General features: G+C 42.5%; 1 protein-coding gene across 8 annotated transcripts; it reads right to left on the bottom strand.

The window, feature by feature from the left end:
• Nucleotides 1-656: 656 nt before the first annotated feature.
• Nucleotides 657-26948, bottom strand: SNAP47 (synaptosome associated protein 47). Of its 8 annotated transcripts, none has more exons than XM_083704251.1 (5): nucleotides 26617-26948; nucleotides 15806-16352; nucleotides 11181-11665; nucleotides 5145-5281; nucleotides 657-2324 (listed from the first exon to the last, which is right to left on the bottom strand). In XM_083704251.1, the coding sequence occupies exons 2-5, from the start codon at nucleotides 16300-16302 to the stop codon at nucleotides 2178-2180; spliced, it is 1266 nt and encodes a 421-aa protein (XP_083560377.1). In that variant the 5' UTR covers nucleotides 16303-16352; nucleotides 26617-26948; the 3' UTR covers nucleotides 657-2177. The 8 variants fall into 8 exon arrangements, with proteins under 8 accessions (XP_083560377.1, XP_083560378.1, XP_083560382.1 ...); XM_083704252.1 differs by having other exon boundaries at nucleotides 26635-26908; XM_083704256.1 differs by having other exon boundaries at nucleotides 15806-16322; nucleotides 26635-26843.

Below are 26948 nucleotides of genomic sequence, written 5' to 3'. Positions count from 1 at the left end.
AAGCTACCAGCATGAGTTTGACCAAACTGAGGGAGGCAGTGCAAGACAGGAGTGGCTGGCGTGCTCTGGTCCATGGGGTCACAAAGAGTCGGACACGACTAAACGACTAAACAAACAAGAGCAAGACAGGGAGCATCAGCCCAGCAAAGTAGTCATGTGTCCAATATGTGATCCCTCATTGGCTGTGTAGTCACTCATGATCCACAATATCATAGAAATGTAGAGTTGGAAGCGACCCTGAGGTTCATCTAGCTCAACCCCTTCCAATGCAGGAATCACACCTGCAAGCGGTGGGTTGGCCTAGATGACCCTGTAGCCCATTCCAGCTCTAAAATTCTATCATTCTGGTGTGGTTGTTTGGTTTTGTAAAGTATGTGTGTTGAAGCAGAGTAACAACACCTGCAAAAAAAGAGAAGTTCTAAATATTGGGAATAGTGGATAGGATTTTTCAAAGATTCCACTCACTCCCCACCCCCACCCCATGCACTGGAAAAGGAACCTCACCTAAATTTGGCACAGCATTACTTTTTTTTCAAACTAATTTGCTCTAAAAGTGCAATTAGCAGGCAATATACATGTGAGTAATATTAAAGTACAGCTAAAACACATTTTTGTCTGTAGACGTTCAGAGAACCTAATGGGTCTTCTGGCTGAAATGCAAAAACTGCCCCTGAAATCAAATTCAGGTGCTGGAGAAAACACTTAATCTGACACTTAATTCACAAATGTTACTTCTGGATCGCAAGTTTCTCACGGAGTCCGGTTATTCCAGAGCGAATAATGATAAATCGGCAAATTCAACTTTTAGAACTCTCTTTGATGTAAGACACATGGTTATGCCGAGGTAAATTTAGAATGGCACTGAACTACTGTGTTCAACACCAGAGAAACCAAAGGTAAGGAGGACTGGATTCTTCCTATAAACTATTACATCACATCTAAAACTTGTTTTATGAAGTAATTCTTGGTAATAAATCAATCATATTCAGCTAAATTGACTGTATAACCATAGGAACAATGAAGTTCAAACATTGCGGCTGTTTCTTTTTTCAGTTATATTAAATATGTACAGTGTATCACAGGCATCTAAAACTGGCTTTTCAAAGAGGGGTGCCTCACGCTTTTCCTCTTAAGTATCTGTTTAGAAAAGACAGTAGAAATAGAAGAGGATTTCACTTCCAGGTCACTGGCACGAACTGACAGTGATTCCAATTAAGTCAATAGGTGATTGCCACTAGTTTAGATGGCCTGAAAAAGAGATTAGGCAAACTGATGCATTTTTAGTCTGGTTATTAGCCACAATAGTCCAATGGCACCTCCATGTTCAGAAGCAGTAGTATATCTCACAAATGCAAAGTTGCTGGAGACAGAAAAGAGCTGCTGCATCTGGGTCACCGCTGGAAGAAACAGAAAACTGGAAAATATGGATACACCAGTGCAGTGTAGTGGTTAAGAGTGCTGGAGCATGACCCAGGAGACCAGGGTTCGAATTCGTGCTCAGCCATGAAGCTCACTGGGTGACCTTGGGCCAGTCTCGGCCTAAGCTCGCAGGGCTGTTGTAAGGATGAAACAGGGAGAAAGAGAGCATATATGCTGCCTTGAGCTCCTTGAATGAAAGGCAGGATAAAAATGTGAGCTAAATAAATAAATAAATTAATAAATATTGGCCCCAATCCAGCAGGTATAGTGATTCACTGATCGTATGCTGCCAAGGCAAGTCAGTTCCCTTATGGCTGAATAAACACAGCAACTAAAGGTGCTATTCTAAATTTTCAATTATTGTTAGTCATAAAATGCATCATTTGCAAATCATGCTTTGCCTACATTACCATGAGTGGACTTCGGGATTCTCCCCCAACACACTGCTGTATTCTATTCATTCCCTTGAAGCACAGTGCAGTTTTCTTTCAAAAAGTCGGTGAACATGCAAGGGAGTATTCTCAAATCTGCCACAAATCAGGATACTGCCCGATTCCAGCAGTAGAGATTAAGCTCCTCATACTTCAGCAGAACTTCACTGCAATTTAGAAGGGGCTTATCAAAATCACCCCCATTGCTCAGCATTTGCTTCTTCCAGTCCTAAGCCCTTTCGGGAATTCAGTCAGCTAACACAAACATTGGAGATCTTATGGCTTGAGCTCCAAGCTGCAATCTCTGCAACCAGTTTCTCGGGGGCGCTACGTCAGTTTCTTCATTCTGCGGTTTTGTTTGTCAATATTCATGGTGGCTCGATCCACAGAAGAGGTGATGCCATCAAGGGCTTCGTCCTGCCTTTCCAGTTCTGTCTCCGTTTCCAAGGCCAGGCTCTTGAGTTTCCGGAGAATCTGTTCAGAAAAGACACCAAGATTAATTTATCAGCAACACTTGGTTAAAAGCTTTGCCAGAAATTAGCACAGTCCCCACAAATACCCTGCAAAATCTTTCAGATTCTTTACTGCGGGGTGAGGAGAATAGAAAAAATACACTGTTAGAAGAGACCTAGAACTTATCTAAAATCCCAAATAATGTATTCCTCTGATTAATGGGTAAGAGGGCTGTCTTCCACCATGGAGCGAGTGGATGTATGCATGTGAAACCAATCTGCTGATTAATTTTTTTGGGCTGGATGAGGCAGCATAGATAGGGAAATTCTGTCAATAAAGGATCAATATCAGAAGACTGACAAGGCAAGGGTCTTCTAGTCCCAAACCCCTATTATTTCAATGTATGACACATACAAGATATGGTGCTCAATTTCAATTATTTGTGATAGGTACTGATCTTCACAACATTGCTTTCCAGAAAAAATGGCTCGTTTTTGAACATGTGTGCAGGTATGCAGGGACTCTCTCACATAAACACACACACGGTTTTATTGTTGCTTGTATCCAGACATCATTAACACACATTTCAACCTGAACAGACAATATTAAAAATTATTAGTATGTGAATTCCCTATGTATGCTTACTCCAAAGTAACTACAACTGTGTACAGTGAGGTTTGCTTCCAGTCAAGTGTGCCTATGATTTCCACCTCAGTAGCTAAAACATCAATTCTATTTGTTCTGCCTTAATAACTTTTCCATCTGCAATGTAATGACCAACTGAGGCATAGGCAGCATCAGTAAAATAAAAAGGGAGTAAAATAAAAATCCATTCTTTTTTCCAGCAGCTGACAACAGCTGGATTGAATCCTCCTCTTTCAGCAGCTTTGCAGCTAGGGCTGCTTTGTGTGAGAATGAGGTTTGACTCTGAGGTTGGGCCAAGTTAGGGGAGAACGAAAGAGATGGCTATTTTGGTGGAGTAAAATGATGACAAGATGTCTGGTCACTGAAGCCTGGGCTCAACCGGTTTCCTAAAAGATTCAATGTCCTTTTTTAAAAAATTCAAACTCTAATTTGGACAGAGGGATTACAAATCAAAACTGAAAACCTCATTTTACTGTACAACATGATAGCATGTATCGGGTAATCAGCTCCCCAAAATCTGATAATCTGTCATTAACCAAGGAAACTCTGTTATGCAAACCAGCTAATTATAGACATTCAACAAGTGTCCCCATTTAGCCCCAAAGCAGCATGATCCAATTAAAAAGCCTTTCAGGGAAAACATTGCTGAGCAGCTTCCTTCTCCGTGGCACTGAACTGCATGCATCTATTTCTTAGCACAACACTTTGTGCACTTGTCTAAAGGCAATTCATTCCCACTTTCTCAGTATCCATCTATACGGTCATGGAGTAAACCATGGTATGGTCTGGGTTGTCAACATGTGAATTGCTCTATCAACAGCTGCACACATGGGCACCAGAATGAGTTTCTACATTCTAGCAGGAGAGGACAGTATCTATCAACACTCATCATATGTCCTGTGCACCCCATTCTCTCATTTCTTGGAATTTCATTGCCTTTGATAAAGGAAAAACTCTCAGCAGGAAGACACCTAATGGGTTTTAAGTTGCTAATTTGCAGTGATCCACCTCTAACTGGATTAAAATTGAGATGTGCCCTTTCTCAGCTACTCATACCTGTTCATCGGCCCTTCCTCCAATGACAGACCAAGGTAACATTCTCTATAAACATTATAGGACTTCTCTGCTAAGACAACTAGAGCCCACTGTTGGAAGTTTGGGTGCAACTCAGCTTGTAAAAAAGGGGTTTAGAAATAGAGTGGAAGGCTAACCTTTTCTCTGACATCATTTCCCCATTGGCATTTGGTTGGCCATTGTAAAAACAGGATGCTGGAATAGACGGGCCATTGGCCTGATCCAGTAAGCTCTTCTCATGAGCCCGGGAAAGTCTTAGTCAAGCCCTTGATAGCCACATTCTCTGGAAACTTGCATTCTTTCAACAAACCCCAATCCTCCTCCTGTATTTCATGAGCCTGAGCCAAAATTGCACTTAATTATTGTAAGATTAGGGTAGATTGGTCAACCAAGTATGTGGCACTGACTCAAAGTACTACCACCATTTCTGCTCTAGCTGAATACAGCTGGAGTTCAAAATCTAACGAGCTTTTACTGTCATAAGTAAAGGCTGCATTCTGCACGCAGGTCCAGCACGTGAAGAAGCAACAAAATTCCTCAAGCTAAACGTCCTACCTCACAGGGGATTCTGCTTGTTTTGTGCCAGAATTCTTCCTTGAGGCTGGGGGGTGGGGAGGAAACCTTCACATGGGTTCTAAGGAGAGGGAGGCTCTGTTTTGTTGGCAGGAAGGGAGGGAATGTGTAACCAGAGTACAGGAGGCTGGGCAATTATGAGCCAGGAGGTCAAGAAGCAGGAATGTCAGGCAGATAAGAGGCAGAGGCAGTGTATGTGGTAGCTGTGAGCTGGAGGCCACATTAGTTTGAATGAACTATGGTGTTTTTTTAATAGAGCTTGCATTCCATTTTGGTATGCATTTTTATGCTGAGTAATTCTGATTTGAAATAAGCAAGTATTTACACTTTCCTTCCCTCCTGCTCCTATGTTAGAACTAGCCAGACCCTGGCTGGGCAATACAAACAAGTTAACCCATCTCCCTTCTAGACATTTACTCCATGCTCCACAAACCACACAGCAAGAAAGGAGGGAGTCCCTAGTTGAAAAATGGGAGCATAGTAAGTATGCTGCGGACCAAGAAGCTGGGCTGCCCACCCTGCTATCAGCCTGAACTGATGCTGACGTACCTGTTTGAGTTCCTGAGTTTCAGACTCTGAAACCACCTGCTGTTGCTTCTGTATCTGAGCCTGCTGGCTTCCTCCTGCTCCTCGCGAGGAGGAGGGTGTTGGACCAGCTTGCACTATGTTTCCTATCAGTCCTGTTGCTGCAAGAAGAAGACGGCAGGTTGGAATCCAGAAAAACAAGAGCACTTGACATATTTTATTTGGAAAAATTCAAAGCTTTCTATTCATTAGGGTAACCATTTCACATACCATGGATACAACTGTACATTGATAAAAATGTAGGCTACCCAAAGCGGCAACCCTATATTGAGCCCATACCCACAGCTGTCAACGTTTCCCTATTTTAAAGGGAAATTCCCTTAGTCCGAATAGGATTCCTCGCAATAAAAGGGAAAAGTTGACAGCTATGCCCATACCCCACCCCCCTCCATAATGTGAAGGACTTTTCACCCGGGGGGGGTGATGGACACCTCTTTGCCCAGGCTCCATGTCACCAGCTGATGCCGTTGTGGCAGCAAAATTCTCAGAACCATGATGTCAAAGTCAGCTGTTCCTCGGAGTGGGAGATCTTGACACGGGGATTACATTAACACATTTGTGTGCTAAAGAACAGGCAGTTCTACAGACTTGCAAAGGGCTGTGCGGCTTTCAACCAGCGTATTCTTGCTTAAAGAGGTGGTGGGGCGGGAAGATAGCAACACAGTGACACCTGCAGGATAAAACATGCTATTAACTGCAAACAAGACTTCATGTAGCAGATGAAACTGGGTGCGGCGAGGGTGGGGAGGAATCAAGACTTGCTAAGCATGGGGGTTACTCCCTCCATGCAAGAGCTTCCCTAAGGTTTCAGAGTTCACCACTGTTGAAAAGGGAATACTGGATGAGAGACCTTCCGTGTGCTGCAGAAATATAGTTTCCATATCTTGAGGTGGCAATGGCCTGCAATTGCTTGCTTAGGAAAAACTTATTCATGGCCTTTCCTGTAGGGCAGCGTGCACTAAAGGAAAATCTACAAGGCTTCCTGCAAAGGCAGAGGTCACCTTCTGATTTACCACTCGTTGTGCATATTAGGCAAGCTCACTGGGTGGCTTGCATTCTAAAAAGTGGGTTGTGACTGGGCTGGTGGGAAGAGGCCAGGGGTGAACAACTAGCAGGGATGGATCTGAATAACTAGATGAAGGTTTAATGGGCAACATGCATAAGTAATACATGTGGACGACACCACAGTGCTCACTTATAACTTCCAAGCTAATGTCCACATGCTATCTGCCTTTGCCATAGGTGGATAGGACTTGGAGTACATGAACAAGCCCAGAGTACAAGATCCTGTAGGGGAGATGGGCGCTCCAAGTTGTCTGTAGCCTATTGCAACTCTGAACTTCCCTCGCTTTATTATTTGGAAAGCTCCATTAACTTTTCTCTTAACGTCAGTGCTGATGCCCTTTTACTCCTCTCCCTCAGTGCTGATTAACCAGCAGGGTGCAGATCCTCTGAAAACCACTTGCAAAGGCAGTCAGCTAGCCAACCTCAGAACAAAAATGTAAGCCGGATGATATTGGGGCTCCCGGAGTGAATCCACATGGTAGCACACAGGTGGCCACTCCTGAAACAGCAAGCCACCTGTGGTTTATTTAAAGCGCTGGCTCCTATCATGGCATCTGATACCAGCTAAATGTGGCAATTAAAGGGCATTATTTGCAATACAGATAGTTGCAGGTGCTTAGCACCAGGAGTATCTCATTCTTGAAATGCTCTGACTACCCCCCCCCCAACCTGTGGTCCTTGCTGGAAGGGAGGAGGACAACAACACATTTTAGAGGAAGCTGCCACTGCCATATAGCATCCTCCACCACTCCGACAGCTGTGGGGCAACGGGCCAGAAAGTGCGTCGGAAGCTGAAGCTCGCTCTTGGTTTCGAAGGACCCATGCCAAAACGTCTGGCCCTGTGACAGAGCCTGCTCCGCTGCTCTGGATTGTGTTACTTAATGTAAAAGGCAGACACAAAAGCTACAGCTAAAAATAAAAGCTTCTAAATCCCCACAGGAGTAATTACTGCAAACTCTTAATCCCCTGGAATTATTTGGTTATCGCAGCATTAGCTCCTGAGCTGGGACCCAGGCAGATCTGCTACAAGAGAACCATTCATACCGGTATAAATTTAAACTTTGTCTGAAATCATCAGCTTGTGCCCAGTGAATCAAACTCCTGGTACAGGTGTAACACTGTAATTTCCACAGTAACACACTGGCTGAAACTTGTTTCTGTGTGTGCTGGGGATGTTCTGCAACTTCCCCTTTCAGGTGCCTCTCCCAAAACTTTAGCTGCTTGGCATACACTGCTTTATAAGAATAAGTTCAGGATGGGAAGCAGGCACACAGACGATGACTCAAGTGCGGGGAAATATGGCAAGTGCAGGGCAGCACCATCCTGGGACAACTGTGAATTCTGCTAGAGCTCTGGTTAAGTTAGGGTAGATGGTGATCTCACATTATGAGTTGCTGAGCTGAGACTCAACACAGATCCATCAGAGTCGCTGCTCTCCGCATAAAATTCATTCATGCCATCAAATTTGTTATACCTTCCTAAAAAGAGGTGGCAAGTTTTGTCTAAGGCAGACAGTGGACCCAAATTGGAAGAAGACATATACTCAAATTTTGTTCAGCGTGGCTCCTACAAGGTTGAGGAGTAAGAAGATAACACAATATATGCAAACTTGCTAATACTGTTGGTAGGCATTTCACACCTTTTTTAAAAAAAAAGGATACACAAACATTTGAGATGTACATGTGAACTTGCAATGTGCACATGCTGCAAACTTGTTTCTGACAATGTACATTTTCCAGGGAAGAGGAAGTGCTGTGGCTCCCTGCCATGTGTACAGACAATATGTATATGCTTTTCCCAGTGTACAGAAGCACCAAGTTAAGGAAGATGCTGTATCTGACGAATGATTGGTAGCCTCAAATGTTAAGAATACTGAAGAACCTCAAAACTTTTATTTGAGGCTAAATTCTATCAGAATCATAACAATACAATGGTTTTTAATTCCTTCCATTTGCCTCGTTTCCTCAAGCTCTGCACCTATCATCAATAGTTTTGATTTATTTTCACAAACATGAGAGCGAAAAGGGGAGGCTCAGGTTCATTCCCCAACATCTCCAGAAATCTCAGGGAGCAGGGTTGGGAAGAACCTCTGGGCAGGACTATGGGAGGCGCTGCAGGTAGCAGACAACCATCAGCTGAACGAAGCGGCAGCCTGATTCAATACACGGTGTCTTCATACGAAAAGTATGAAAAGTGTCCTCACAATACAAGGCGTGCGCAGCAAAATTAACTACCCTGAGCAATATGGGGCACACCTTCCTCCAGAGTCTCTAGGTTAGTGGTTCTCAATAATTATTCAGTTCTAGGGAATTCTACCTTGGAATAAAGGCTGACCTGATGTCCCAGGAAGCCACAGTGTGGTGCAGTGGGAAGGAGGGGTTTGAGTCTCAAAGAGTCAAGGTCAACTCATCCTTGGTCATGAAGCTCACTGGGTGGCATTTGGCAAGTCGTTCTCTCTAGTTCGGTGTTCGCGTACGCATATTGCCCTATTGGTATCTCTGGCAAAATCTAATTTGTGCTTACACTGTGGCAACAGGGAGAAGCGCCACAGAACACATGTTTGCAGAAAAAGGTCCTACCTACAGCATCTTCAGGAAGAGCTGGGAAAGACTGGCGTCTGAGCTAGCTGGATCAATAAGCTGACTTTGGTATAAGCCCAGACCCCAGCGTCCCTCCCCCCCCGGCTGCAAAAGCAAGCAGACACCTGGATTCTGGAAGGGAGGAAGCAAGACAATGAACCGTAGCACCCAAGCATCCTCATCAAATCAAGTTTTGACAATGCCAATGCATTTCAGCTCAGGTGCAATTCTCCTTTCTGGGAACTGTTCCATGAAAGTGTCTGCCACTTCCAACAAGAAACCTATGGCTCAAATGCCCTGGGATATTCCCAGACACAAGGCTTTTTACAAAGCCGAAAATACTTTTGAGATATTTCCTTGACGATTTTGCTCACTGCAGTTTAAAGCAGGTTGCAACAAACAGATTGTGCCATTGGCCCGAGGAAGACTGGACTTGAAGCAGAACCATCCGTGACTTTTTTATATTAGACAGTCGAAGGATAGACATACATGGCTCTAACTATTAATAATAGCAATAACGACAACCTGTGTTGCAGGTTAGGGCAAAAAGAAGGACCTGAGCTTCCAGAGGTTTAAGATTACGGGTTTAAAATGCCAGAGAAGATTGAATGATAGCAATTTGCACCTAAAATTGTGGGCCTCTTGATTCTGACAGCTGAACAAGTCACTTTGGTAAAATGAAGTGCTCTCTCAGAGATTATGTTCAGCTAAGAGGCAAGTGCACACAATTCATGCTATTCACAGTTTGATCTCAGCCCACCATTCAACAGACAATAACTAGTTACAAGGCAGCAATAGTATGCCCATGCGTCACTTCATACAGGGACTCTACAAGAAGTCTCTGAATTGCCTTGATCTGTGAATAAAACAGACAGATCTACTTGCTTCCTCCCTGCTCTACCACTTTAGGAAAATTAATTTTTTGTTTATGTAAAAAGAGATGGAGAAGAGAAAACACTGGCGGGTAAGATGTGGTGGTAGACTACCATCTAGTGGCAGTGCAACGTCAATGGCAAAATAATATAGAGAATGAAAGAACAAGCAAGATGACTGGAGGAGCTTTTGGGGGAATTGCAAAAAGTCAAAATTTCCACCACCTCTTGCTTTCTGTTATTGATGTTTCCTACTTAACAGTAAAAACACTTTTTGGTTGGTGTGTAAAAAATAAAACTGACTGAAATATAGAAGTAGGAAAGAGGAGAGAGTTAAGATCCGGACCACAAAAGAAGTTCTTTATGTAACAGCAGTTGTCGCATCAGGAACTAAACACCAATTTGCCAGGATGTAGCTCAGTGCTTAAAAAACCAGCAGGTTGTTTTTCCTCTGAGTTGTTAACGCTGACATTTTACCGCCAGGTGCCTGGGAGTTATTTCCTTTAAAATTAATAAGCTTTTCCAAGCACTGGACCTCAGCGACTGGTCAACAAGAGAACGTTTTAATCCCTGCTGAAATCTAATTTTAGCATGGGGCACAACAGAGCACAGCTTCTTAACAGATTGGCTTGAGATTGCATTGTATGTTTTTGAGTGCTGGAAAATTCTCTTAAAACAAAGTGTTTGCAAAACCAGATTCATCCCAACTGCTTAAGGAAGAAACACACAACCAAAGACTAAGATGCACAGGGTCTTCTGTAATATAACCCAAATGCTGTGCTTAATTGTTCAAAACAGCCTACCCACAGTTCCAAAATTTGGAATTTCCATAGAATACTGTAATTAAGACAGGAAATGATGGAAATGATAAAAAGAACACACAGGAATTTCACGGAAAGATGTGTTGCATTATGGTAATAGAAGGCTGGAGATGTAGATTCCATCCGGTCTTGTGTGTGCTGTGGAATGGGTTTTCATCACCCATATTTGGAGGTACTAGTTAAAATGGGTCTATATGTAAAGCTATCTGTAAGGTCTAGCAATCTCCAGTTTAAGAAAACTATGAAAGGAGGACATTCATTCAGTGAGATTCCTCCAAGATTATTTCAGTAATGTCCCAGTGGTTCTCCCTTGCATCTAAAACTGTATACTGCAGAACTACCAGAAGAATATTATTTGCATGGGCTAAGGAGGAGAAACATTTGAGAACTAACAATCAGCAAATTCCTAGTCCAAATTCTACTGCAGCCACAAACTCATCAGCAATTGCTGATATTAATGCAAACCTGCCTTAATGCATTGTTGTAAGAATTACTGAGATGATGCATTTGAGGTGCTCTGAATACTCTTAAAATCCTCTTAAAATGCCATGTATTATTATTGCTAATATGTGTTCTCAATAAATGCACTAAATTTATTTAACAGATGGTTAGTTCTGTTGATTAATATGCAGGATTAGTGATCATCTTCCTTCTGCCCTTTACCTGCTTGCCAAATGGAAGCGCCAACATCTTCCTGATGAGTCTTCCTTGCCCCAGCAAATGCCAAAGCATCTTCCATGAACTGTATTTTCTTGCTGAACTGCATCTCTAAGATGGGGATGGCTTCCGGCATCTTTGCTGACAGCAGCCGATAGCTGATGTCTGGTTTCCCAATGAACCTCTGGCGGACGCTTATTTCATATGGTGTATGAACTTTGACATCGTCTACATCCTTCTTGTCAAACCAGTGAAGGAGCTGAGAGTTGGAATCGCTGATCTCCAGGCCAGAAGCCAGGAGGGCGAGTTTGCCTGGCTTGACGTTGGAATCTGTCCTTTCAGTGATAATAACTGGGATTCGCAATATTACTCCATCCTTGTTTCCAGAATCAGAAACGGCAGGGATTTCCTTTGGCTTTACGTTTAATGGTCCCTTCAACAGTTTGCTACCAAATGGCCACCAAGCGGGAGATTCCAGTTCTGACAATAGCCTAACAGGAAGAAACATACAGCATGATCAGAAACAGAAAGCTATATGGGCATCTCACACACTTTTCCTTGAAAAAGTGTAGTTTCAGCAAAAGAAACAGAAACTGCCTAGCTGGATCTGACTAAGGTCCAGCTACAACCTGCAAGATTCTCCTAGAGTACCCCACATGCAGGGCATGAAGGTGATGGCCACTCGCTTTTTTGTCCACAGCACTTCTACAGTGGTCCCCCGCAAGACGAACGCCTCGCAAGACGGAAAATCCGCTAGACGAAAGGGTTTTCCGTTTTGGAGGCGCGTCGCAAAACAAATTTCCCTATGGGCTTGCTTCGCAAGACGAAAATGTCTTGCGAGTTCCTTCGGGTTTTTTCCCTCCCCCCCCCTTTTCCTAAGCCGTTAAGCCGCTTATCAGCTGATCCGTTGATAAGCCACTTAACAGCTGATCGCTAAAAGCCGCTAAACCGCTAATAGCGCTAATCTGTCAATGGGCTTGCTTTGCAAGACGAAAAAACCGCTATACGAAGAGCCTCACGGAACGGATTAATTTCGTCTTGCGAGGCACCACTGTATCATAGAGCTAATAGTTGCCCTCCTTCCATTAGCATTTCCATTCCTTTTTTAAAGACATTTAAGCTGCCATCCATCATCACATCTTTTGGTGGAGGATCTGTAAGATAAAGTAAGCTGAGAGCGCAACTTGCTCAAGGCCGCCCCACCCCCCAATCCAACAAGCTTCACTGACGAACTAGGAGCCAAATCTCTATGAAGTCCAGCATTGGTTCTTAAAACAAAACCTTATTCTTCCAAGCACCTGTCCTTAAAACATACTTCCATCACAAAGAGCAGGCACAGGAAATTCAAGCACGTAGTGAAGAGAGAGCAATACTTGTGTATACACCTGGGCTTGCAGGCTACTAAGTCTACATCTACCACTGACTGAGACTGCAAACAGTTGCCTGGAAAAAGCTCTGGAATTGAAAATCAATCTGGAAACAGGTTGTGCTTAGGGCTGCAAACATTAAGAGGCTGCATCTGTAACTGCATTCCTAGTTGCACAGCTCAAGAGAATCTCTCTTGGTTTGGCACTGTAAACCTAGTCATACAAAATACTGCCTTGGTTTTGGAATCTATCCTTACCATTTATTTTGGTAAGCATTTGTTAAGCATTACTGGAATATTCAAGACCAGTCTAGTATGCCATTTCCCCTATGAGGCTGTTAATCATCATGTATATTGCAGGCCTGAAATCAAAGATCAGTATGTGAAATTCAGTTGGCAATCTTCCCCCTCTAATGCCCTGCCTAAATCAAAGAGCACCAAACATTTTTGCCTGCCTGTTCTGTATAGTGGGGGTGGGGGTGGGAATGCAATAGGGCCATGAGAAGGCTGCATCTCCTTTCGAGCTCTGAAAACTGCAGTTTGTTTTTAGTTAGCTTTTAGTCTATAGTCATTAGCCAGATTAAGTTTTTATATATTTAATCTTACAGTGGTGCCTTGGTACAGTGGTGCCTCGCAAGACGAAATTAATCCGTTCCGCGAGTCTCTTCGTCTTGCGGTTTCTTCGTCTTGCGAAGCACGGCTATTAGCGGCTTAGTGGCTATTAGCAGCTTAGCGGCTATTAAAAGCTTAGCGGCTATTAACGGCTTAGCGGCTTTAAGAAAAAGGAAACAAACTCGCAAGAACTCGCAAGACGTTTCATCTTGCGAAGCAAGCCCATAGGGAAATTCGTCTTGCGGAACGACTCAAAAAACGGAAAACTCTTTCGTCTTGTGCGTTTTTCGTCTTGCGAGGCATTCGTCTTGCAAGGTACCACTGTACTTGAACGGCTTGGCTCCCGAACAAATCAGCTCCTGAACGCCGCAAACCCAGAAGTGTTCCGGTTTGAGAATGTTTTTCAGAAGCTGAATGTCTGACACAGCTTCTGCGGCTTCCAACTGAGTGCAGGAAGCTCCTGCAGCTAATTGGAAGCCGTGCCTTGGTTTTTGAACAGTTTAGGGGTCCAACAGACTCCCAACATGGATTAAGTTTGAGAAGCAAGGTACCATTGTATTATAATATTTCTTGGGAGGTTTTGAAGCTTTCAAAGATGACTGGTAAAGTCAAACAGCTCTGTGAGCAAGTGAAGATATCCTCCTCTGACTTTGAGAGGCGAGCAACACCAATCAGTAACAACACCCAATTTTCTGAGTTGCTTTAACATTTGTATCTGAGTTCTGTATGGTTTCCCAGGATTCTTTGTGAGGTTTTCCCTTTTCCCACATCTAATCTCTCACCCTTCCTTTCATCTTTCCCTCAACTCTCCTTGTTCCGGGCCTTCTTCCTATCCAGTTTTTCAGCTCTGTTTCCCTGCCTCTCTCCCTGCCAAACAGCAACTGTTGTCCTTAGGCCTCGGGACAAGTTTTCTCCCAAGCTAACTTTTATGACAAATGCCTCTTGGGAATACCTTTACTGTGAGAAGTTGGAATGTTTATGAATGCTCCATGACATCACAGGTACTCAGCCAACTGGGGATGGGAGGGTCTATTCACAACAACCCTTGAATGTTCTTGTTATTCTCATTTTACACATGGTGAACCACAGCTAAGAATTATTTGTCAAAAGCCCAAGTTACATCATATTCTAGCAAATGTTCCTGTTTGGAAACTGGTGAGTCAGGCAGCAATTCTGAAGAAGGAAGCTAGCCAAGAAGGTTGAAACGGAGAATTTCTTTAATCTTGAATAATCCAAATTAAACCTGTAGAACCACAGTTAACCTCAAATCAAAATTAAATTAATTAATTTGGAGATTGGAGATTGCTCAAGAACACAAGGAAATAAAGGTGCTTCCACTTGACGGAAAATGCCAGTTGTTTCCGATTTCAAAAGCCAATTAAATATCTCACCAGGGGGAGAACTTTAAAAAAAAAACAACCCAGAAAGGTAGGAAGTCAATTCAGTGGGTAGATCTTCTGTGTCTAACAAAATAGTTCTCAAACTACTACCAAAGAAATGCATCAACAGAATTCTGCTTTTGTTATAGATATGTCTGCAAGTATTAGTTTCTCGGACTCAGAAAACCTTTCCTTGCGTCCTCCCAGTCTGGCAACAGACTCAGAATGGCCCCTTGTGGTATGATTGTGGAATTACTCCTGAAAGGTTACTCAGCTTCCACTTCACTGAGGTAACACACAAACTATTTTCCGATTGGCCCCTTTGCACGACATCATCCAGGTGAGACTCTGGCCTGTTACGAATACCTATCCTTCCTCTGGGAGCTAACATCATCCAGTGAAAGCATTTTGAATCTGGCCAGTCCTTTGGTTCATCTGCCAACCCAGCCACCGACTCCTGAAATGGGCAAGTAACTTCTTTCTTCACTGTTAAGATTTTATTCCTTTAAATTAAAAACAGAATGCCTAGTTCCACAGGCACAATGGAGCTGTGAGCTTGTTTCTCCAATAATACCTTACCTACACCATGTGGCAAATTGCTTTTGAAACCAAGAGGTATTTTAAAAATAGTTTGTAATATGATGCAGCCATCAACTAATGGGGGGGGGGGGACACAATGAGAAACAAAAGCAAAAAAATTCAAAGTGTTTGTATAAGATCTAAAAAAGTGAGCCTAAAATAGTTCTTTCATCACGGGCCAAGCTGATAAGTTGGCTCTCTCTTGTCTGGTTATGTACATATTCAGCTATGTTTTCCAAAACTTTGCAACCAACCAAACCAGGAATTTGTCTTTTTTATTTTAATTTTAAAGTTTAACTGTGGGACTGCTGGATCACACAAAGGGATAGTACAGACTACCATATCTTAACCTAACAAGCAGAGATACGAATTAAACTTTGCCTGTGCACAAAACCCATTCACATGAGCCATGATTTAATAAGGAAGTCTCTAATAAACCATAGTTTCCTACTTTGTTAAAATAAAGAAATTGTGGTTATCAGCTTTGGAACAAGCCAGGATATTCAGTCACATTCAATCCACAGTTTACTATTCTGGCTTCTTCTGAAGCTGTTAACCATTGTTTCCTGTTTTGGATAAACAGAGAACTATGGCTAATTGAAGACTTTCTGGTTTGTTTCCTCACAAAAGGAAGGCAAAAGACCTGAGTGTGCAAGTAAAAGAATCATTCCAATATCAGTTGTGTGTTGCCATACCTGTCTGCTACATCCATCTCTGATTCAATCTTGTCCAGCCCCTTCATGATGTTATCAAACTGTTCCCCCTGGTGCTCAAGCACCTTTGCAGTGTCTTCTAGCCGTTTCTGAGATCCCGCCAGCAAGCCGGTCAGCTCTTGTCCCTTGGATGTTTGGGGGCAAATGGCCCCGGCTGCAGCCCCCTCCGAGGAGAGCAGCTGTTCCCTCCAAAAGTGCTCAAGAATATTGAAAACAACATTTCGGTTGGGCTGAAGGGAACTGAACCAGTGCTTGGTGCTCTTTTCCAAAACAGTGAGGGAACTGAAAATGAAGTTGGAAGATTCCTTCTTGATCTCACTGATGCCAGAGAGATGGAAGTCAGCCAGGAGCTCTCCAGATTTGTCAGCTGTAAATCTGACCGAAATGGGTGTCAGGCAGAGTTTGCCAGAAATCCATCGTTTCTCAGAGTTGATGTAATAGGAGCAGGGCCACGTGTGGATACGAATGACCTCATTCATCACCTTTTTGCTTGTGTCTTCTTCCTCAAGGCAAATGGAACAATCAATTTCTAAACAAGGAGCAAACAAATGATGCAATTCACGATTCACAACAAAATGACATTTTGACCATTCTATCATCTGTTTTACTGTAAAAAAAACTTGCTGTGAAATTATTCCCCCGCTTCCCTAATTTTTGGGTGGGTTTGGACTGAAACATACAATCCAAGACTGGATTGAAATTTCAACCCACTGATCCCAAATCTGAACCCATTAATACTAAATCTGAACAAGGATCCTTATCAATTGCAATAGACAGTCTCTCAGATGAACTCAGAAACTAGCATTTCTCAATTATGAACTGTAATAGGTTGATATTTTGGTATGTAAGAATGGTATTATTTATATGAGAAGCTGCCTTATTTGAAGTAAACTGATTGGTCTACATAGCCCAATGATGATTGGCAGTAGCTCTTCAAAGCCCCAGTGAGACATTAATTTCCCAGAACTACTACCAGAGAACTTTTTAACAACTGATACGAGAGAGTAAGCCTGAGACCTTTTGTAAAATGCTCTATTGATAAAAAAAGAGAAAGATGGTATTTTTGAGAGACGAGAGTTGTGATTATAACAGAACCTATAAATATCTTGGCACAGCTACCAAGTGACATTTACTTTTTCCACGCTGAGTAGTAGGAAGCAATTAGGGAGGCATCCATATAGACAAAAGCTACTGGTTTTCTTCCCAAGCTATGTGGTAATAACTGTAGTAATTATGTCACACCTGAATTGATTACATGCACAGACATCCATTCTATTACTCAGTGACCGTATCTGATAAAGGGTGTCAGTTCTGCATTTATCAACTTTGCTTTGCTTTGCTTTTCACATGCTAAGTGTGTTCACTGCTGTACTTGGTTGCCAAAATTTGGACAGCCCCAATTCTTAATATAAATTTGATATGCTGATAAAGCACACCAGTAATCAGAACTGCAACACTCCCCTCTGCTATCTGAGTCATAGAATGAAATCCAAACCAGAAAATAACTCTGTGCTCCCAGACACTAACCCAAGGTCTTTTCTTCCCCCTCTCTTGCACCTAAAAAACCCTGCTAGGGCTATATCACAGATAACAAGGATGCTGTTGTATCAGTGACTCCAGGGGGCAGGGAAGAAAGGAGAGAGGTGCTTAGAGAGAATAAGATATAATTTGAAACCTCCATCCTGCTGAAGCATCAGCAACTGCAGCATCTGGAATTTGGGGAGTTGGAGGTTCTGAATCCTGGAGATGCAGAGAGGGATTTCACATAATCATAGAATTGTAGAGTTGGAAGGGTCCACCGGTGTCAACTAGTCCAACTCCCTGCAAAGCTTGAGCCCATGGCTCTGAGATTAAGAGTCTCATGCTCTACTGACTGAGCTAATGCCTCACAGAATGAAGCAGTGGGGAAAGAGATTCAGACCCCTTTGCACATCAACTGATGCCATTTGGAATACAATGGGGCTCAATTTAGCCCAAGAATTAACCAATCTAGTAATCTTATTTTTGAGGATATTAGTTCAGTTTGCTGAGCCCAGTTCTTAACTGAATCAAAGAGACCTTGCTCATCACTACACTTATGGTGTCTATTAACATTAAAAATAAATAAATAAATAATTTAGTGATTTATTTCTGATGCTTATAATCACAAACAACCCCACATGGATGGACAAATAATTCTGACCACAAACTATAATGAAGCCTAATATGAACACACACACCAAAATTTTCTCTAAAAACATAAATAATTCTCCCACATCTGTAGTGCATGAAGAGGACCTGATGTAAAGTCCTTCTAAGTACAGGCAACACGATGCTTTGTGTTAAACCCAGAAGTGACGAAAAAAAATGACAAAAAGGGGCAGAATTGGGTGCTTGCAGACTTTTTCAATGGTGTTTCAAATATATGTGATTTCACTTAAACACACGGTGCCTTGGAACATAATAAAAATATTAACGAAACCTACGTAAATGGGGTGTTGCCTGTAAATAGATGATTTAGTCTAAACAGCCATATCAATAGGCATCAGACAATATAAGCAAGACCCAGAGAAGGGAATGAGTAGTGCTACAACCTTCTTTCTGCTATAGATACAGGAGGATGGCAGACCATTATATGGCCTTGCCTTGGTGGGTTATATTATAACCCACAAAGAGATCAAAACCTAACATTAGTTGCAGGATGCCATCTCCTGAGAAAATCAAGAGAGAACTGCTAAAAAAACAACTCAGAAAGACAAAAATTGGCAGAGAACAGAATGAGATCCTATAGGATCAAGGCAACAGAACGATGCCATGTGGCACACTCTTTTAAGACAAAATATATTTTCCACAATATTTCTTTTCCAGTAAAGCATGTCTGGCACTAACTACTACCATTTCAGCACTAGATAAGAATGTTTTTATCCTCCTAGGCATACAGGCAGCTTTAATAGTGTTGTAATCTTGGCTTTAGGGTGTGTTTTGAGTAATACTGATATTGTGAATTGTTTAATGTTTTATTGTATTAAATGCACTGTACTGTAAATCACTCTGTGACTTTTAGTATGAAGCAATATACAAATCTAATAAATCAAAACAATATTTTATTGTGTGTTCGCTTCTCTTGCTTTTACTTGCCTTGTTCTGGTGCCAACACTCATTATTAAGCAGAATGTAGGCTAGTACGATGTACACAAGTTTTAGAGGGTTAGCTGAGTTAGTGTGTTGCATAAATACAAGTGTAGTGGCACCATAAAGACTAATAGTTTAATTATGGGATAGGCTTTCGCAGACTAGTCTGCTTCATCAGATGAAGCACTATCCTGACCTTGAGTAGAATGGAGTAAAACACTGGAGATAAATTAAAAGCAAATCTCATGTCTCAAATGAATGCTAAATGGTGGGCCTTAGGTCTAGAAAAGCTGGTAGCAGTTGCTTTATACCTTAAGTAACATACAAGGGTAGTTGAAAAATATTTTAACTGAAATGAAATAGGTCAGATCAAGCCTGTGTAGCTTAGCATTCTGTTGACAATACTGGCCAGCCAAATGCCTTTGGGAGGCTAAAACCTACAAAACATGCCATGAAGGCAACAACCCTCTCCCCCCACCCCATATTTTGTGTTCAACAGCAACATGCCTCCACATGTGAAGGTTCCCTTTAGCCAGCGTGGCTAACAGGCGCTCACCAATCTCTTCTTTGTGAATTTGTTGAATCGCCACCTAAATCTAAGCCAGTGGCCATCTCCTCTTCTTATGGAAGCAAGTTCTATAAATTGACTATGTGCCGTGTTACATGAAAAAGTATTTCCTTTCATCTGTCCTGAATCGCCTGCCAATTTCAGTAGATGATTCCAAGTTCTAGTATTATGAGACATAGGGGTAAAAAGTGCCTGTCCATTATGGAAAGTCCACTGTATTCTTTCTCCCACATGAAGATTCACAGTACGTCAAGGCTAATAACTGGGGCTCTTCAGGCAATTATGTTATTATATTTGCAATTTGTTAGCCACTGCCTAGCCTAATAAACAATTTCAAGGCCTTGCTTGTTGCCAGACACTGAATAATTATGTCATGAATAATAGTCTATTATAAGCTTCTGATTGATCATTATGAAAGGCTACATGTCACTGCAATTTACATGCTGTGCTCAATGAAGATCTAAAATGACATTTATGTTTCATATGGTGTCCATTAATTTAATCTACACAAGTTTGCACAGTGCAAGCTATTATCTGAGTTGCCAATATGAAAAAGAAAATCTTCCTGTTGTATTCTTTTATTGCAGTTCGATGCCACTGATCCAACTATGGCTTACAATGTTAAATCCCCTTGGTGTATTACAGTTAAAACCAAACCAAACTGTGGACTTGCACACAACTGAGTGTAAAATAGTCTCTTTTTTTCTATTTTGTATATCAATTAATATTTTCGGCTGGGACTAACGGGTGGGACAGTATGGTCAAGGGCATTTTGATATTATATGTAATATAAAAATGTCTTAAGTGTTGCTGCTATCATTTGATAAGAAAGGCTATTGCCATTGTTAACCTCCATTAGAGGCAGGTCCACCCTCTGTAACCTTTAAGTACTTTGTGACTTACAGGGGTGTTGGTCTTCGCAAATGAATCAAAGTTGTTCAGAAGAAAGAAAAACATTTTGATGATGTATGCACATCTCAGAAGAGGCAACATTTCAGAAGAGACATTCCTTGGAGGAGGTATGGGAGAGCAGAGGAAAGCTTATTTTAAGATGCTTTAATTTAAAAAGAAGTAAATAGAACATAAACTATTCAAAACAATGCAAAAGTCACAACAGCATTTTGCGGAATAGACAGCAAGCTATTTCTTCAAGGATCATCAGCTTCATGGCATGTTCCGTGATATCTGATCGCCTATTATTTGACCATCATGCCGATTCTAGAGGCAAGGTTTTCAGGGGGTTTAATGAACTATTTTAACTGGAAAAAACAAAAAAAATTCCTTCCAGTAGCACCTTAAAGACCACACATGCACACGAAAGCTCATACCAAGAAATGACTTAGTTGGTCTTTAAGGTGCTACTGGAAGGAATTTTTTTTTTGTTTTGACTATGGCAGACCAACACGGCTACCTATCTGTATTTTAACTGGAAGCACCTTAACATAATCCATTAACAAAACCCTGATGCCCTAGTCACAAAACAATCCTGACAACCCCAAGCAGAAAATAATAAGTAAATTAAAAGGTATAATGACTGCCTGTAATTATTACATAAAACATAGCACAAAATTCTGGAAAAGAAATCTAGTCTCCAATAAACAAGACTATATAATTCTTACACAGAGAAGCTGTTCAAATAATGTCAGTCCTGGAGACATCTAAACATACACGGGAGACTAGTTCACGTACGTATTATTCCTTCCCAGAATGAACACAAAAAAGAATGAATGGTCCATCACACATAATTGCCAACAGAAGTTCCAGCAAATGTAGTCTTTTTCAATAGCCAATTCATATTTGGTTTACAGTTGTCATTAGAGAAATCAAGTGCTCAAATAACAATATACATGTGTCTCCACAGCCCAACAATCATAGCCATTTTGCCTTCTATAAACAGTGTTTCATGCTGTTATGGTTTACAAGCACACACACAAATTACTTTGCAAGATATGTTTCCATACATATGTAACTATGTTGTTCCTAACGTTACCTTCTCTGGATGTTGATTCAGACAACCACTTTAAGGCTGTCATCCCTGAAATTTTCACGTCACAGAGTTTTCTTTTGATTTCAGAGTCAAACAAAAATTGAACAATCTCTTAGAAGCAGATACTTCCTAGCCTTCCAATAACACAAGGAAATTAAGAGTCTCTGGAGAATACTGGATATTATATACTCTTGGCTCTCATGAGTCACTGTTCATCTGTGAGCCAGTTACCATTTGACTAGTCATGTTTTCATATTGCAGAACCTAGTATACTATTACTATCCCAGGTATCACATGCAGACCACATTACAGCTGATCACTCATGCAAAGTGATCTTAAAGGTGTCAGGTGATCCATGCCAGATGAGAAATCCTAAATACCATTACTCTATGTCTCAGAGGACATTGGGACTACCCTAAGCAGATGGCTTAAACAGGAAAGTTACACCAAAAGAAACAAAAAATGTATTGCATTCAAACTGAGACACTGCTAACAGAGATTCCCTGGAGGTTCCATGGAAACATCTCTGAGCAGAACAGGGTTTTTAAAGAATGCCAGACGTGAAGCTCTATTTTTCACATGTTTTCACCCAATTAACTGCAAGAGGTGCTCACAAAGGAAGTAGCCATAGAATCTCTTGTCATCATTGTCTCGGCATTAATGAGTTACAAGTTTGTTTTACAAAACTAAAGCCTGCCTTATATATTGCAGTGGTACCTCGGGTTAAGTACTTAATTCGTTCCGGTGGTCCGTACTTAACCTGAAACTGTTCTTAACCTGAAGCACCACTTTAGCTAATGGGGCCTCCTGCTGCCGCCGTGCCGCTGGAGCACGATTTCTGTTCTCGTCCTGAAGCAAAGTTCTTAACCCGAGGTACTATTTCTGGGTTAGCGGAGTCTGTAACCTGAAGTGTATGTAACCCGAGGTACCATTGTATACACAAAGATACGTAACAGCAGCCCAATAACCCATTTAATTCCAGGAATGCTGCTTCCAATGGGAACTGGGAAGCAGTGATAGCTATGTGGGCTATCAGTCTACTATTATATGCATCGGCATATAGGTAAGGACCATTTTGCGTGTGTTCAAAGCACACAAGTATCACTGCAAACCAGGAAGTGGCAGTAAAAGGGGGCGTGGTTATATGCACTCCACTACCACGGGTGATGGCGGGACGCAGGTGGCGCTGTGGGTTAAAGCCTCAGCGCCTAGGACTTGCCGATCGAAAGGTCGGCGGTTCGAATCCCTGCGGCGGGGTGCGCTCCCGCTGCTCGGTCCCAGCGCCTGCCAACCTAGCAGTTCGAAAGCACCTCCGGGTGCAAGTAGATAAATAGGGACCGCTTACCAGCGGGAAGGTAAACGGCGTTTCCGTGTGCGGCTCTGGTTCGCCAGAGCAGCGATGTCACGCTGGCCACGTGACCCGGAAGTGTCTCCGGACAGCGCTGGCCCCTGGCCTCTTAAGTGAGATGGGCGCACAACCCCAGAGTCTGTCAAGACTGGCCCGTACGGGCAGGGGTACCTTTACCTTTACCTTACCACGGGTGATGACCCAGAATGCAACCCCTTTGAAATCGTGGATTGCCTGCATAATGTATAGCTTGGTCATAATTCTTACCCACCCAACTCCTGGTTTTCTAAGAATCAGTGCCTTTCAATTTAGAATAAAAGAATGCCAGAGGAGCAACCCTGCTAGGCCTGCTGTGGAAAAACAAGAGGCCGGGATCCAACTGAAGGTTTAGACGTTTGTTGTAACATGTGTTTCCATACCTGCATCATTTTGTGTGTCATCCTTTTGTGTGTCTACAAAAATCATGTTGCAATAAATTTGAGATAACAGAGAACTGTTCGTCATGTCAGCCTAAATGGATAGTTCAAAGTCATTCAGTTCCATAGTAGTCAGGCGGCCATATCTTTTCAATGAACAATTACTGAAAAGCCCCTGCCACTTTAGAGCTCACATATTCCTGGGGTATTATTTATTTATTTATTTGTTTATTTATTTGTTTGTTTGTTTGTTTGTCAGGTCACAGAACAGATACAGGCACTCTTGGAGGAAACAGATATTCTAGATCCATTTCAATCAGGGGTTAGGCCATTTTGGCACAGAAACTGCCTTGCTGGCCCCGCATGATGGCCTATGTTGGAGGAGAGACAGGGGAAATGTGTCCGTGTTAATTCTCATTGACCCTTAGCGGTTTTTTTATACCATTGACCATGATATTCTTCTGGAGTGACTGTCCAAGTAGGGGTCAGTGGCACCGCTTTGCAGTGGTTCCAGTCCTACATGGATGGTTGTTTCCAGACGGTGATACTTGGGGAGCGATAATAATAATAATAATAATAATAATAATAATAATAATAATAATTTATTTATACCCCACCCATCTGGCTGAGTTTCCTCAGCCACTCTGGGCAGCTTCCAGCAGAATATTTAAATACAATGATACCCTTCAATGCAGGGTTCCTCAGGGTTCAATTTTATTTCTGCTTCAGCACGTTAGCAGTTCTGACCTACCTTAGAAGTTTGATACAAACACGCAATAATAAATGTGATTCACTTTTTTCTAAGAAATAATGTTATCATTAGATTCAAAGCACTAGACAATGTTTACCAGGTACAGTGTTATCCATACCCCGTTGTTTACTGTTAAGCAGTCTTCACCAACCTGATGCCCTCCAGATGTTTTAGACTATAACTTCGATCAGCTGTTCTGGCTGGGGCTTATGGGAGTTGCAGTGAAAACACCTGCAGGTTATCCAGTTGGTGAAAGCTGCTATAAAGCAGAAATGCTTCACCCTCAAGAAATGGGGAAGAAAACAGGGAAATAAACATTCCCCTCCAGGGAAGTAAACACTTAATCATCACAATCCACACATTCATTTCTTCTTATATGCATAAAAATGTAAGACTGTCATCATACAGCCCCCATCGGATGATTTGTCATGCCGAATCACAAACCTGGATGTGCATGAAGAAAAACCCATAAGGCCAAGAAAAGTAAGCTGAGAGGTTGCACGGGTGGAAAGGGGAAGCTAAAGGGAATTAATGTGAGGGGAAATAGCAGGGGATTGGCAAGTGGAGCGAGCAGGGGCACATTTCTAACCAACCTTCATTATTACCAATCCTAGGGTGAGTGACAGCATAAAAAGATCACATGAAAATACCGCTCAGCCACAGTGGATAAAACACATCACTAAAACACCATATTAAAACAATTATTACTAAATATGCTGTTGTATAGTGGAAATGCCTGGGCAAATAAGTATGAGTTAAATTGGCACTGAAGAGAAAAGACAGGTATCAGTTGTACTCGAGATCACAGGTCCCAAAAGACACATAAATGTGTGTGTGAATGGATAGCACATTTTCCACATGGAATTGCTTTCCCTAATACAAAACAAATACAAAACATGAAGCGTACATTAACTAGCATTGACAATGAGTGGCACCTCTATAACCCTAACAAGTGTATGTTTTAATTTTATTAATTTAAGGGGGGGGGCGGGAATTACAGCAAGCCTACAGCTTCCACTCATTTAACTTGTGCCCATTCAAAAAATTAAAAAGGTTGCAGGGCTACAGGAAAAATGACTTGGGCAAATGCACTCACCATTGAGCCCACTGTGTTTTGACTATATGCAATTTTGGCTTTAGACATGATCCCTGAAATGTAACTCCCACGTATTTGCAAAACTAAGCAGGGCACGGTGTGGTTTCAAATTAGATTGGGGGCCGAGTGTTGAGATTTCTGCATTGCAGGAATGGCCCTTGGGGTCCCTTCCAACTCTATGATTCTATGAATATCACTTTGTTAATTCTGGTCCAGTTCTCCATTCTGTGTGTCATTATCATTAAATTTATTTACATCCTTAGGACTACGCTATGTCTCTTACCCACTTTGGATGGTGCCATTGCTGACCTTACTTCTCGACAATTAATTGTGCATCTGCTCTTCCATATATAGATTTCTTACATTTATATACCACTTTTATGTTCCAAGGATCACTGGGTAGTGTACATGGTCTCTCACGGATGGAAAGACGCATCTTGTTATTCTATGGATCTATTATTATTATTACTACTACTACTACTACTACTATCAGGGGCAGATTTAGGTTTCATGAGGCCCTAAGCTCCTGAAGGTAATGGGGCCCTTTATATGTTCCGTTGTCCTTTGTCAATAACAGATTGTCACTGTTTTTTGTGTCGAATACAGTGGTACCCCTGGTTGTGATCAGCCTCCGTTCTGGAGGCCTGTTCGCAACATGAAAAGAGCGCAACCTGCAGCGGCGTGTCTGCGCATGCACGGGTTGCAATTTGCCGCTTCTGCGCATGCGGCAAAAACCAGAAGTAACCCTTTCCGGTACTTCCGGGTCGCCGTGGGATGTAACCTGAAAGAAAGTAACATGAAGTAAATGTAACATGAGGTATAACTGTATATTCTATATGGTAATTTATGCATCTAATGGGTATCTAAAGCCATTTGCACAAAACAATATATGTATTTTATCAAAGTAATTGTTGAACTGAAATACAATTAAGAAGTACATTAATAGTGAAATTTATGGGGGGGGGGGGAGAGTGGGGCCCTAAGCTATAGCTTGTTTAGCTTATACGTACGGTAAATCCAGCACTATTACAGTATATTAATAAGTTTGTGTACTACCTTTCACTCATAGATCTCAGGGCTGTTCACAGCATAAACTCAACAATTCTGTAATATACAGTATATGATGAAGGTACGACTTTGCCAGTGTTGAATAAATAAATAAATAAATAAAATAAATTTGAGTAAATAAAAAAAAAATACGAAGGGGCCAAGCTTCCCTGGCCCGTGTGAGGGGGGGGGGATTTCCAGAGGGCCTTGCTGCGGGCCTCCCCAATGCTGCTGCTGCTGGGCCCTCCCCACAGCCAGGGGTCGGCGGGGGCTCACCCACTTCAGGTAACAGGGGGGCGTTTTCCCTTCCCCACACCTCCTCCGCCCCCCCCCCCGGTCCCCGAGAAGGCCTGCCAGAGGGAAGGAGGGATGGAGGCAACCTCAGCGGCAGGTGCGGGGAAGGCCGGGGTGGGGGGTGGCGCCCCGAAATCACCTCAGAACCCGGGCGAGGCCTCGCGGAGGCGTTTACCTTCTACCCTCAGCCCACTTTCTCGCTTCCAAAGCCCCCGGCGGCTGAGGAGAAGGATCTGAGGCGAAGGAGGAAGACGAGGAGGAGGAGGCGGGGCTTACAAAGGGGGCGGGGCTGCGCCGGCTTCCCCCGAAAGTTCGTTGGGCGCGCCTGCGCGGAAGCGGAAGGCACGCGCCGAAGTATTTGAAACGAACAACAAGAAAAAAAACGACGGAACGCTTCCTCGCGCCGGCTCGAGGGCGCACGCGCGGAAACCGCCGCAGCCGCCGTCGCTTCTTCTTCTTCCTCCTCCTCTTTTCTGGGCTGCGTACGGCTAGCTCCGCCCACTTTCC

The sequence above is a fragment of the Podarcis gaigeae genome, assembly GCF_964106915.1.
Source record: "Podarcis gaigeae genome assembly, chromosome: 12".
NCBI classification, from domain to species: Eukaryota; Metazoa; Chordata; class Lepidosauria; order Squamata; family Lacertidae; genus Podarcis; species Podarcis gaigeae.
Note: the sequence above shows the minus strand (reverse complement) of the source record. Positions and strands in the feature narration are given on the sequence as shown.

What these genes read in the sequence shown, in the direction of transcription:
- SNAP47 (XM_083704249.1), bottom strand. Translation starts at nt 21,535, where the DNA reads ATGACAGCCTTAAAGTGGTTGTCTGAATCAACATCCAGAGAAG. An exon ending in TGAATCAACATCCAGAGAAG is followed by an intron (nt 16,323 to 21,492) that starts GTAACGTTAGGA and finishes GCCTTGAGGAAG; the next exon opens with AAGACACAAGCAAAAAGGTG. An exon ending in CGCTTCCATTTGGCAAGCAG is followed by an intron (nt 5,282 to 11,180) that starts GTAAAGGGCAGA and finishes TTCTTCTTGCAG; the next exon opens with CAACAGGACTGATAGGAAAC.